Below are 13,674 nucleotides of genomic sequence, written 5' to 3' on the forward strand. Positions count from 1 at the left end.
AACCAAACTTTTAAATAAAAACTTCTAAAATCTTAAAAGTTTTTTTTATACTACTAATGATATATCTTTAACTTCGGGTAATAAACTAATCATTCTGGGATGTGTGTCTACCCCTCCTAACAAATATCGCTCATATGAATTGAATTTTTAACATTTATGTGGCTATACTTCGTGATACATTTTACACAACTCCTAAAATTTTGACAAATCTTTTATATCCCTTATTATCAACCATTTTCTTTACAAAAAAATATTTACATTATTAAAAATTGTCATATCAATTCCGAAAGCCATTTAACCGTATAAAATAAAATTAATAGATAAGATGATTGTTTATTATCGTATGAATAAATCTATTGTTTCAAATCATGTCCCGCACCAATACATATCAATACCCAAAGCCATTAACCATATAAAATAAAATAACAGATAAGATAATGGTTTATTGTCTGCGAAAAAGTGAAACAAATGTACTATTCTAAACTATATTCCATACCAATGACATCGAAACAAAAAAAATTAAATTTTTTTAATTAATATAACAATGTTTTAGATAACCAATCTCTTTAAAGATTTCCATTTGTTATTTAGTACTATAGAATGTTGTGTTGTTATTCTGTTCCTGTTCCTCCACCTTGTCCGGGTTCAACCCTTTTGTTATATTTTCTCTCAACATATCATCATGTCTCTAACCCTTAAACTCCACTTCAACCTTCACCACCACCACCACAACCATGCAAACAAAAACACCATCATAAACAATACCAACTACAACACTTGTTTTTCTAACAAGATTCAACCAAAAACCATTTACAACACCAACCCTTTGATCATAACCACACGTAAACTTGATTCAAGAGTAATGCAAGGTGACTGTTGCAACATGATTATCAAGAGTTCTTTGATAGAACCTGATGGTGGGTCATTGGTGGATCTTGTAGTGGGAGAAAGAGAGAGAGGTTTGAAGAGGGTAGAAGCTGAATCACTTCCAAAGGTGAAGCTTTCAAAGATTGATGTTGAATGGGTGCATGTGATAGGTGAAGGTTGGGCTAGTCCTTTAAGAGGGTTTATGAGAGAAGATGAGTATTTGCAGTGTTTGCATTTCAATTCATTGAGGTTGAAGAATGGTTCTTTGGTGAATATGTCTCTTCCTATTGTGTTGGCTATTGATGATGAGAGTAAAGGGAGAATTGGGTCTTGTTCAAATGTTGGGTTGATTGGTCCTGATGGAGATCTTGTTGCAATTCTTAGAAGGTTGGTGGATTTTTTATGGTTGGTGTGCTTCATTTAAAATGGTCATAGATTATATTTAATTAGGTCTATGGTCGAATTCAGGTTCAAAAGCTAGCTCGGTCGGGTAAGGAACAAACATTACTCGACCCAATTCACCTCATATTCAATTTGGGAAAAGCCCATGGGCCCGCCCGCATTTATTGGGCGGGCAAGACATGCAAATTATGTTCATTCACCCTAAAATGTCCGCCTATGTCCTATTCGCTCGCAAACATTTCCAATGGGCAAAATGGGGTGGCCCATTCACATTATTAGATAAAATATTGAACATCAAATATAAAAGTATATGTATTTTGTTAAATATGAGAAAATTTGTTCTATTTGTTATATAAACATTTGTATATCAAATGTAAGAAAATACTATCATTTTCTTATTATTTATATGCATTTGTATTTTGTATATTATATTGTACTATTCCTTTTGAATTTTGTATGAAATTATATAATATGTATATTTTATATTATATATTACAAATATATATCATATTTTCGTATGTGAAATATATATTGTTTATTTTGTAAGAAGTATATATAAATTTGTATATATATTTTTTTAGTTTTATTTAGGGCAGTTCACAAGTCTGCCATGCCCATGTTTAGGGCGGGTATGACATGATATTTTATGCCCTAATTTAAAAACGGGTATGTCATGTCTGCCCTATTTAAAAACGGGCATGCCATGTCCGTCCTAATTTAAATAGGTATTGCGTGGACATGTGTAGCGCGACCTTAATTACGAATAATACTCACCCCTATTAGAACTAAGTACCAGTAGTTTTTAATTCATACTAAAATTATTAAATATAAGCATTATAAAAATCCTTTACAATGTCTACTGCAAACGAGTTGAACCTGAGCTAAGCTCGATTCCATTCAATGTAAATTTATCGGCTCAAAACTTGACTCGATTTCGAAACGAGTTAGTTATGTTTCTAGCTCGAACTCGACTCGATTGAAATTCATAACTATTCAATTGACTCGTCAGTTCAAATTGCTTTGGTTCATCAAAAGTTTGCGAACTTTTTAGTTTAACTCATTAGCTAGAATTGTTTATTATGTGAGCTCGAATGATAATATTTATTTAACATATATAAATTTATAGCTTTTCTATATACACACTTATATAAATTATGTTTTTAACAAGTGTAATTTTTTATTCAAGTTTAATTCGTGTAACTTATGAATAAAATTTATCAAACTAAATAAGAAATTAAATTTCAAAAGAATATTGGTTTGATTTATTTGTAGTTTCTCTTAACATAAATGATAATTAAATTTGGAGGGAGACTCCACCTTGATGAGGTTCCACTTTGAATGATTCAGTGATTGAGTTTGATGCTGTGTTCAACAATGAATGGTTCTACCTTCTTCCCTTTTATCTTTATGGTCCTATATTTTGCATCTTTAATTTGGTGCATGTATTTCCACCCTTTTCTCATCCACATACTCATTCATGTGGCTTCTATCATTCCAACATATTCCCATATTCATACCTTTTTCAATTCATAATAACCAAACTTTTAAATAAAAACTTCTAAAATCTTAAAAGTTTTTTTTATACTACTAATGATATATCTTTAACTTCGGGTAATAAACTAATCATTCTGGGATGTGTGTCTACCCCTCCTAACAAATATCGCTCATATGAATTGAATTTTTAACATTTATGTGGCTATACTTCGTGATACATTTTACACAACTCCTAAAATTTTGACAAATCTTTTATATCCCTTATTATCAACCATTTTCTTTACAAAAAAATATTTACATTATTAAAAATTGTCATATCAATTCCGAAAGCCATTTAACCGTATAAAATAAAATTAATAGATAAGATGATTGTTTATTATCGTATGAATAAATCTATTGTTTCAAATCATGTCCCGCACCAATACATATCAATACCCAAAGCCATTAACCATATAAAATAAAATAACAGATAAGATAATGGTTTATTGTCTGCGAAAAAGTGAAACAAATGTACTATTCTAAACTATATTCCATACCAATGACATCGAAACAAAAAAAATTAAATTTTTTTAATTAATATAACAATGTTTTAGATAACCAATCTCTTTAAAGATTTCCATTTGTTATTTAGTACTATAGAATGTTGTGTTGTTATTCTGTTCCTGTTCCTCCACCTTGTCCGGGTTCAACCCTTTTGTTATATTTTCTCTCAACATATCATCATGTCTCTAACCCTTAAACTCCACTTCAACCTTCACCACCACCACCACAACCATGCAAACAAAAACACCATCATAAACAATACCAACTACAACACTTGTTTTTCTAACAAGATTCAACCAAAAACCATTTACAACACCAACCCTTTGATCATAACCACACGTAAACTTGATTCAAGAGTAATGCAAGGTGACTGTTGCAACATGATTATCAAGAGTTCTTTGATAGAACCTGATGGTGGGTCATTGGTGGATCTTGTAGTGGGAGAAAGAGAGAGAGGTTTGAAGAGGGTAGAAGCTGAATCACTTCCAAAGGTGAAGCTTTCAAAGATTGATGTTGAATGGGTGCATGTGATAGGTGAAGGTTGGGCTAGTCCTTTAAGAGGGTTTATGAGAGAAGATGAGTATTTGCAGTGTTTGCATTTCAATTCATTGAGGTTGAAGAATGGTTCTTTGGTGAATATGTCTCTTCCTATTGTGTTGGCTATTGATGATGAGAGTAAAGGGAGAATTGGGTCTTGTTCAAATGTTGGGTTGATTGGTCCTGATGGAGATCTTGTTGCAATTCTTAGAAGGTTGGTGGATTTTTTATGGTTGGTGTTGTTTTCTAGTTGATTGTTTGATTTTTATCATTATATGTGTTTTTATTATGAGCAAGGTTTTAAATCCGGGTTCACGGCTACGACAAAAGGCATAATGTTAAGGTAATGTTAAGGTTTCGGTAGTCTCCAATCCAAAACTGCATCACAATCACAATCGCGGTCACGTAGGTCACAATTTCCTGCAATAGTCCGCATTAGTGCTTTAAATTGCACTCCTCAACCAGAATGGCGCCGTGAATGCAATTGAGGCCACATTTTCCCACAATTGCGGTAAACAAACATAACCGTGACTGCAGTATAAAACACTGGTTCACTTAATTTGGTTAAGGCAACCGAATTTAAGACTTTGGATTTACCAATTAAAAATGTTAAAGGTGCAAATGTTATGTTTGTGGTAATTCCTTGTTAAGGTTTGTAGCATTTCCTGCCCTTAGAATTGGTAGCCTCTTCTCCCAGCCTTCTTCCATTTCACGTATTATAAAATTGATCCGTGTCTAGACTGTACAAGAACTTCGTACAGGTATGTCCCTCAATTGAAGGCCGAGTGAAAGGCTGTCAGGATTATCTGAAGAATTAAGGGTATAAGGTAAAAAGGGTAGTTTTTGATTTGGTGAGTTTGTGAAACTTGAATTCTCTGGTGCCCTTCGAAATCAAAGAATAAGCATTCTCACTTGTGTGTTTGGACCGATTTTATATATAATTTTTTTTTTCGTGCCGTCTCTTAGTTTTCCTTGACCATCTAACTTCTTTGCAGTATTGAAATCTACAAGCATAACAAGGAAGAGAGAATCGCTAGAACTTGGGGAACAATTGCTCCAGGATTGCCCTATGTCGAGGAGGTGATTACTCCAGCTGGAAATTGGCTTATTGGAGGAGATTTGGAAGTAATACAACCTATCAAATACAATGATGGTCTTGATAATTACCGGCTCTCTCCCAAACAGCTCCGTGAAGAATTTGATAGGCGTAAAGCTGATGCAGTTTTTGCCTTTCAGTTAAGAAACCCCGTGCATAATGGTCATGCCTTGTTAATGAATGACACTCGTAAGCGATTGTTGGAAATGGGCTATAAAAATCCGATATTGTTGCTTCATCCTTTAGGAGGTTTCACAAAGGCCGATGATGTGCCCTTGGATGTCAGGATGGAGCAACATAGCAAGGTGATTCCCATTCTCATGTGACATTGAGTAATAGTAATGTACGATGTGCATAACATAATATGCTCCGAAATGACCTTGAAAGCGATTTAAATGTCATTCAATATCTGCAAACTACTCATTTGTTATTGCATAATCTCGAAGTTTTATCTACCCATTACCAAGTTTTTTGTTTCTTCTTAGGTCCTAGAAGACGGAGTTCTTGATCCCGAGACTACCATAGTCGCCATATTTCCATCACCTATGCATTATGCAGGTCCAACGGAAGTACAGTGGCATGCCAAGGCACGGATAAATGCAGGTGCGAACTTCTATATTGTTGGCCGTGATCCTGCTGGTATGGGTCACCCGACTGAGAAAAGGGATTTATATGACCCCGATCATGGGAAAAAGGTTCTCAGCATGGCTCCTGGTCTTGAGAAGCTTAACATTTTGCCATTCCGGGTAAGTAGTGTAGTATAACTGTTACACAATGCTATATGTTTGTGCTCCTCTATGAGATACATTCTTACAATGAAATCTTCTTCACAATGCAATCCTCCATTTTTTGTACCAAGTTTCATCAAATTGTTCATTACATGTTACTTTAGTTTGTAATGACTTATCCTGGTTCATCAGTACCTGAATTTACTTTCACAAGTTTTAGTATGTTACAATTTTTTAATGCTGACGATTTCTTGGTTTCATTGTACAACTAACTTGGTATAGAACCACACATTAAGAACTGGTTGCATTGGTCATTATTATTATTCGATTTGTTTTCTATTTTTCGAGCTTTTAAACTAGACAGGAATTGAAAAATCTGAAACAATGGAATAACTATAAGGGAATAGCAATATGAAATAATGAAGGTATGAGAGGAGTCTGTGATATAGATGCAAATGCTGAACATTAATCTATATTAACATGACATGGAATTCTAGATGTTAAAATTCTCTAAAGTTACTTGAAAGATTGAGATTCCTCTAAATATGTTGACATGAAAAACTAAGAGTACTCGAAATTCACTACGTGCGCTTCAGAAATGATATATTATAAATATATTAAATCATAGTTATGTTTGATGATGACTGTTGATATGTTTTACATTTTTTTAATTATAGGTGGCAGCTTATGACACTACAGAGAATAAGATGGCGTTTTTCGATCCAACTCGATCTAAAGATTTTCTCTTCATATCTGGAACCAAGGTATCCGATTCACTATCATTCATTAATGTATTTCAGGCTCCAACAACCCTAATGTCAGATTTTGTCATTACAATTTATTATTACATAACTATACAGTTTACACTGGACCCCATCAAAACTTGATTTATGATAGAATATTATGACACCTTTCGATCCATGTAGCCGACTCCACCTAGTGGGATAAAGGCTTGGTTGTTGTTGTATAACTATACAGTCTACAATGTCAAATCCTGGTTCCAGCTTCTTGCTTTGCTAGCTGCAACTTTAGATTTTGTTCTCCCTTACTTTTGTACTCACATGCTTAATCCATTGGTTTCTTGAAGTATATTTTCTTTGGTGATTTATAAGAGCATTATGGCGTCGTTCGATCAATGTAGCCGACCATATCGAGTGATATTAACGCTTGACTGATTTTTTCAGATGCGAGCTTATGCGAGAAGTGGAGAGAATCCACCAGATGGTTTTATGTGTCCAAGTGGATGGAAGGTTCTTGTTAACTATTATGAAAGATTGCAAGTGGAAGAGCAAGCACAACAACCTGCAGTGTTATCTACTTAGATATAACTAAACTTCTGAATTAATTGTCTCTATAACAAGAGTTTTAAAAGTACAGTTATGGGAATGCCAATTTTCATGTATGGTCTTCCAACTTCATCATAAAATATTTAGCAATGCACAAGCATATTTGGGTTTATTTCAATATATCTAATCGTAGATTAAATCATACTGACACCCCCTGAATTTTAGTATAATATTCATTTTTTTTTTACACCTATACAAAATACCCATAATTTATCTGAGTGTAATTAAGCTAAATCTTGAGGGTGGTAGTGTAGTTTACTCTGAAATATATGATATTTTTATTATAAAGTTACTATAGTTGAAGTATTTGTTGTGGTTACTTAGGCATGGTAATTGCAGATAAATTGAATTCCCCTATCTAGTATGAGACTTAACTTTGATACATGTCTCGTTTAATGTCTACGAGTTTAATATCTATATATTGGTAATCTAAAGGTTTAGATATGATCCTCCGAGTCATTCTTGCAAATGTGTTGTTGCCCTCAACTTGTTATATCACCACCACATGGAAGAATTTTCAAAGCAACTAACATTTACTAGAATCAAAGCCTATACAATTTAGACAATTTAGTCTTTTGACATGATTGAGTTACTTTTGTCTAAATTATATGTATCTTCTATCAACTAAAAACAATCATACATATAATCACAATGAACTATAAAACTCTTTCTATCAAATTGGATTGCATTCTTAAAGACTCAAACTTCTAAACTTTTAATTAAATTATAACAACTCCTATTAGTATTTTTAAAATAAATTTCTTAGTTAAATTTTGGTCCTAATAACTTCAATCACAAAAAAGCAATGACATGTCAAACATGAAATAATAAGAGAAAAATGTAAAAGTTTTATATACGGTTAATATATCATTACTATTCATATTTAATATTTATTAATTCTTCAAAAAAATAATCAAATGAATGATAAATGATACCCTCAGTATATATAAATATATATTTACAGCATATATATATATATATGTGTGTGGAATAATGGAACATGCACTTAAGTTAGTGTGTCAGTTAAATATTTGCAGTTACCATTCCCAAAAAAATAAATATGAGCGGTTATGAGTGTTCTCAACTGAATCTGCAAATTATAGATCCAATTCAACATTATGATTTTACCATTTTAGTTTCCTTCATTTCAATCCCTTCCCCAAATTTCAATTTCTTCACTTTGTTACAGCAAAAGTTCTAATTTTTAACTTTTTTTCATTAATTGATTTTCCTCCTAGGTTTCTAGAACAAGTGGGTGTGTTAAAATGAGAACTGAAAATTCTGAACATGATGATGCAGTTGCAGCATCTGCTTGTGAAGTTAATGTTGATCCTGAAGGTTTTGTTGATATAATTGGAGATCTGATTACAAGGTTGGATTTAAGTTTAGCATATTTTTCTGAGAAAGTTACCAACTTGAGCAATTTTGTGATGCATGTAGCAACTATGGAGTGTGAATTTGAGGCTTTGATTTTTGATAAGGATCACATGGGGTTTGATTATATTCAAAAGGGTCTTCAATTTGATCTATTATGTGGGGTGTTGGATTCAGAAGTAAGAGATTTGGGTGGGTTCTTTGACACACTTCAAGTTGAGATTGCTGATGCTAGAGAAATGGTTTCTTCTTTCACTCACTTAGGAGAGGATTTTTTGGCAATGCATTACAAGTTGCTTGATTTTGAACATTGTTTGAAGCAATCTGAAGAACAATTTGATGAAATTAAGATGCAGTTAGTTAGTTTCCAGAAGACTTTATCATCATTTAAGAATGCAGAAAATGGTATGCTAGGGATCTCATTTTATTCATTTCTTTATAAATTTACTGTTTTTGTGAGGTTGTTAGAGAAGGGTATTCAAGGAAGCACAAATCCGACACAAAGACATGGATACGACATGGAGTAGAGAAAATGACAAACTTTTAAGATTAGACTGTAATATCTGTCGGCGGTATATTATACAGACAATACATCACTACGATGGATGATGCAGTGTAACACAATTTCTCTAAAAATTAAAGGACATGAAACAGCTATGATGTAAGATATTAAACTGATGTAAGATTAGCATAAATGTAAAAATATTAAATTAAAAGAGAGATAAAGTTTTAGATGTTAGCATTAGTGATTGTGTGTTGACATTTATCTAACTATTGTGGCATTTCCATATTTCCATCTATAGCATTATAAAGATTCAAAAACAGAAAGTTGTATAATATAGGAAGAAGTGTTCAATATGGATACATGTCTTACACTTATATGGTGACTATTTATAAGTGTCGTGCTTCATAGAGGGTATTCTTTTATGTCTGTCCTATTGTTCTCTAACGATTTTATTCACTTTCCATATTAAATTGATTGTGTAATAGCAGAGGGAACTTCAGTTGTGGGGTTAAAAGATAGAAAAAATTGCGAAGAAGATTGAACTCAGTGACTCAAAATTTCCGCTTCTTGGTTGTTGTGTGACAAATAAGGATATATTCATGTGAATAATTCTTCATTTCTAACAAAGGTTTCTTTTTTATTTGTTGGGGAACCTTCAATTCCACAGGTAATGCCGAAGCAGGTCAAATAAGCAGAGAGGGCGATAAATCTTTTGACGAAGACGCAGAGATAAAAATGCAGACAATTTCTCAACAAAGAAGTATTCTTAGGATGCTGGAGAAATCTCTGGCAAGAGAACTGGATCTCGAGAAGAATATCAATGATTCGAGAGAAATTCAAGAATTTCTAGAAGTAAGGTTGTTCTCTTTGGAACAACTGCTCGTTCACACGGAGGAAGAAGCAAGTGATGTTTGGGAAAGATTGTTTGAGGCAGACAATGCTTCTGAGATCCTACTGGGAATTTCTAAAGGCCTGTTGGGTAGACTCCAGGTTTCTCAGTTCAATTTGAATGGTTTGTCTCATCGTGAATCTGAGCTTCGAACTAAGCTTGAATTTTTTGTACAACAATTGAAAGTTAGGGATATTACTTTAGACCAGAATGGAAGTAGCATTGCTGAACAAAACAGTGTTCTTCCAGGTCAGACAAATGGTGCAAAAGCCGATGTGAATGATGCTGAAGGTAAATTAGTTCTTGCCGATTCTGAGGTCTTCACTTTAAGCGAAAAGGTATGTTCACTTGAGAAACAGTTAAAAGAATCCGAATCGCAGCTGCTGAATGTGAAGGCCTCTGCTGACGATTATCAGAAGCAGTATAATATTGTGTGTTCTGAAGTAAGTGATAAGGAAAATCTTATTGTGGAACTGAAAGAAAATATATATGATTCTGAAAGTCGGGCTAATAGTGCAGAAGCTAGGTGTAAATTGTTATCAGACACTAACTCAGAACTCAATGACGAGCTGACACTTTTGAAAGACGGTGGTAACACATATGAGAGAGTAGATTTGCTTGAGAGGCAGCTAAAGGAATCTGATCTAAAACTTCAGAATGCATTAGCATATGCTGAAGCTAGTCAGGAGAAACAAATTATGTTGTATTCTACAATTAGAGATATGGAAAATGTGATAAAGGATCTCAAATCGAAGGTCGGAAAAGCTGAGATTCGGGCTGACAGTGCAGAGGATAACTGTATCATTTTGTCTGAATCTAATGCTGAGTTAAACGAGGAACTAAGCTTCTCAAGGACTAGATTGGAATGCTTGGAGGGGTCCTTGCACCGAGAGGAGGAAGCAAAAATGGCAACGGCAAAGGACTTAGGAATGAAGACCAAAGTTTTAAAAAATTTGGTAACACAACTGGCTGTTGAAAGAGAGCGCCTTAAGCTGCAGGTAAAGGCCAAATTTACGGAATGTTGTTTCGTTTTAAATATGTTATAAATCTTTCATGTCTTTTTCTGAGTACCTTTGTTCAAATTCCTCAGTATACTGCTTATACTTAGAATTTGGCATTTATCTTTACTCCTAAGCCAGAATAAGATGCATGTAAAAGTTCAGCATGCATGAGATATTTGTAAAAAGATTAAGAAGTATGTAAACTATGAATTTTGTGGAGAATTTTTCATGCATTGGGCATCAAATATTATCCTATACAATATAAGGATCAATATTTTGGTGTCAAAATAGCTCATGAATAAAAAAACTATTATTCCAAGTTGTCTCATTCATCTGCATAGTATGATATTAACAAAGCTATATATTGAGTGCCAGATTGTCTCTCAATATCCGTTTTTACTACTTGTCGTTATTTGGGTTCTTGGTATTTTAGTGTCTAAGAACGTTGCTATGGCTGCTAAGTCGTTTTTTGTTTCCCTTTGGAATCTCACTCTCTTTTTTTGTTTAGAAGGGTTCCTTAATCACCTTACTCTTTGTAATTCTTTCTCTACATCTCAATAAGTTTCTCTTTATTGAAACTAAGTTTCTTTTTTCTAGGACATTTTGCAAATACAAATTGAATGCACTCAGTTGTTTTTTTTTTATCTTCTCTGATCTTTCCTGTGTTTTAAAATTTTGACTTGTTTTTCTATCGTGTGAACATGGGAGTTCTTCCGGTGTATTTTCAGTTTGCATGTAAGCCAGCTCTAATGATCATTCAGATCAAGAACAATAAGTAGCGTAACGCTGTGATGCAGTGCCATGTGATTGTTCCATTATTCTTTTTAAACACGTAAATCATCTTGACGAAGTTTTAGAAAAAGATCAATAAGAATTAAGACTTCAAAATAACTCGGGTTATTTTTAACGAATGCTGAAATAAATGTCAAATATTCCAAAAGGAAGACCTTTGGCCTCAAAATCTTAGCTATTATAAACTGAATATGTTATAGAGCTTAAAATTGTACCACTATTTGGCTTGCTGAGACTGTTTTGTTTTATGTACAGTTATCTTCGCTAGCAAGTGAGAACAACGTTTTGGTAATAAAGCTAAAGGCGACATATAAGGACCCTTCTTAAGAAGTTAGTGAGACTTCGGCCACTGGCCATGAGGTTGGTGCTTTGAACTCTGTTGACTTGCTTTTGATGTAAACGTTAATGACCAACAAGCAAAAATCAAAGAGACTCGAGAAACTTTTACGTTGGTTGTCGACTGCCTGACACGACCTTCAACCTTTATCGTTAGTTTTTTATAGAGTATATATTGTGTGCAATGAAAAGGGGAAATGTAACATTTTATCATTCATGTCAATCCACTTAAATTTATCTGCATATTCTTTGCTGATGTTGGGACTGTGAGGAGAATAGATCCATGAGTTCTTGATTTTAGCACTTATATTCATATCAGTACTTGTCTTATTGATTTCATCTGTGATTGATTTAGATTTCAATGATGTAAATGTGATGTTTGTTTATAATTAATCATTAACAGGTGTTTGTGTATTCTATTTATAGGTGTTTAATACAAAGGGTTTCGGAGTAATCGAATTTTGTTTGTAACTGTTGAGCTTTGACCGACGAATGATGCCGGAAGTTATGACACTTTTTTGGTGATAGATATAGGATATGATCTCTTTTTCTTTTCCAACAAGTGTTTCAGAATTCAGATGAAACCAGATGAGTTATGGAATATTTTCTTCCCTTTCTTTTCACTAGAGGGGTTTGTTACCTACAATGTTGTAAATTGTTGCTTTTACTTGTCCTCCAAGAATTGTTTGTAATTGCTATTATTTACCATGATTGAAAGTTGAAACTTTACACACATTATCAAGAGGCAAGAGTTAAGAAAGTAGCCACAAAACTATGATTATTCACTGAATATGAAATACTTCACTACATGATTTATGTTGAATATTGGAGTTGTAGATTGTTCTTTTGACTATGTATTACAATTTACATTATGTTGATCCTATGTTATAGTATAACCAAACCTTTATCTCATTAATTATGATCGGCTATATGGATTGAACCATTTCATAATACTTTATAATAAATCATGTTCATTGACAAAACATTGACATCCAAGTCTTTTTTAACTATGGGTCAGATTAACACATCAAATCTAAAAATATTTCATTGCCAACCTTGACCTCTAAGTCTGTTGGTGTATATTGTATAATTTGTGTGTTCATCCATAAAATTATTGAGTTTAGCTTTGGTTTTCTATCAGATTAACACTATGGTAGATATGTTATTTGCTTAAATCCTTGTTTTCTGGGTCACACTTATTGTTGCAATTCACAATAAGGTAGCTTAGCATTGAGGTTTATAATGTATTTTAATTCATTTATGCAAGCATTCTTATAAAGAGGGCTTTATTTTTTCACTTTAATTATTGCTTAGATATGCCCCCAAGAGTTATCATCATGTGTGAATACCAGAGTTCAAACTTCGATAACTGCTCACAAAAGAAACATTGTTGAGACACAATGATTATTTTAAATATATCTTTGTGTCTCAACAATGTTTAGTATTTGTGAGTTAAAAAAAAAAATATTTTCTTCATTTGTTTAGTATTTTTGCAAAGCTAAAATTTCAGTCGATCATGATCACAATTTAAAACTATGATGCTAATCTATGATAAACAAAAGCCAAAAATGATGTTTGCTTATGGAAGCTTAACTTTTTTCTCTCCTTAGAATGGACTCAATGATTTGATGGTCAAATTTATCATCTTCTGAGCTGAGATCATTCAAAAGGAAAGATGATGAACAAATTAAAGCAACAAAAGCAACAATGGTGTGATAAAGAGATAAAAATATGGAGGAGACAAAAAAGTGCTTGAACTCACTC

The 13,674-nt window shown here is 33.1% G+C and overlaps 2 protein-coding genes across 5 annotated transcripts; both read left to right on the plus strand.

Moving 5' to 3' along the window:
- Nucleotides 607–7,133, plus strand: LOC109354882 (ATP sulfurylase 2-like). 3 transcript variants are annotated; one of them, XM_019597675.1, is made up of 6 exons: nt 3,411–4,057; nt 4,839–5,244; nt 5,425–5,685; nt 6,345–6,431; nt 6,852–7,012; nt 7,045–7,133. In XM_019597675.1, the coding sequence occupies exons 1-5, from the start codon at nt 3,486–3,488 to the stop codon at nt 6,987–6,989; spliced, it is 1,464 nt and encodes a 487-aa protein (XP_019453220.1). In that variant the 5' UTR covers nt 3,411–3,485; the 3' UTR covers nt 6,990–7,012; nt 7,045–7,133. The 3 variants fall into 3 exon arrangements, with proteins under 3 accessions (XP_019453221.1, XP_019453220.1, XP_019453219.1); XM_019597676.1 differs by lacking the exon at nt 3,411–4,057 and adding an exon at nt 607–1,254 and having other exon boundaries at nt 6,852–7,132; XM_019597674.1 differs by having other exon boundaries at nt 6,852–7,132.
- On the plus strand, nt 8,042–12,627 carry LOC109355248 (WPP domain-interacting tail-anchored protein 1-like). Of its 2 annotated transcripts, none has more exons than XM_019598295.1 (4): nt 8,042–8,795; nt 9,560–10,779; nt 11,830–11,948; nt 12,390–12,627. In XM_019598295.1, the coding sequence occupies exons 1-3, from the start codon at nt 8,279–8,281 to the stop codon at nt 11,899–11,901; spliced, it is 1,809 nt and encodes a 602-aa protein (XP_019453840.1). In that variant the 5' UTR covers nt 8,042–8,278; the 3' UTR covers nt 11,902–11,948; nt 12,390–12,627. The 2 variants fall into 2 exon arrangements, with proteins under 2 accessions (XP_019453840.1, XP_019453839.1); XM_019598294.1 differs by having other exon boundaries at nt 11,830–11,934; nt 12,337–12,627.

The sequence above is a fragment of the Lupinus angustifolius genome, chromosome LG08 (assembly GCF_001865875.1).
Source record: "Lupinus angustifolius cultivar Tanjil chromosome LG08, LupAngTanjil_v1.0, whole genome shotgun sequence".
Lineage (NCBI taxonomy): Eukaryota > Viridiplantae > Streptophyta > Magnoliopsida > Fabales > Fabaceae > Lupinus > Lupinus angustifolius.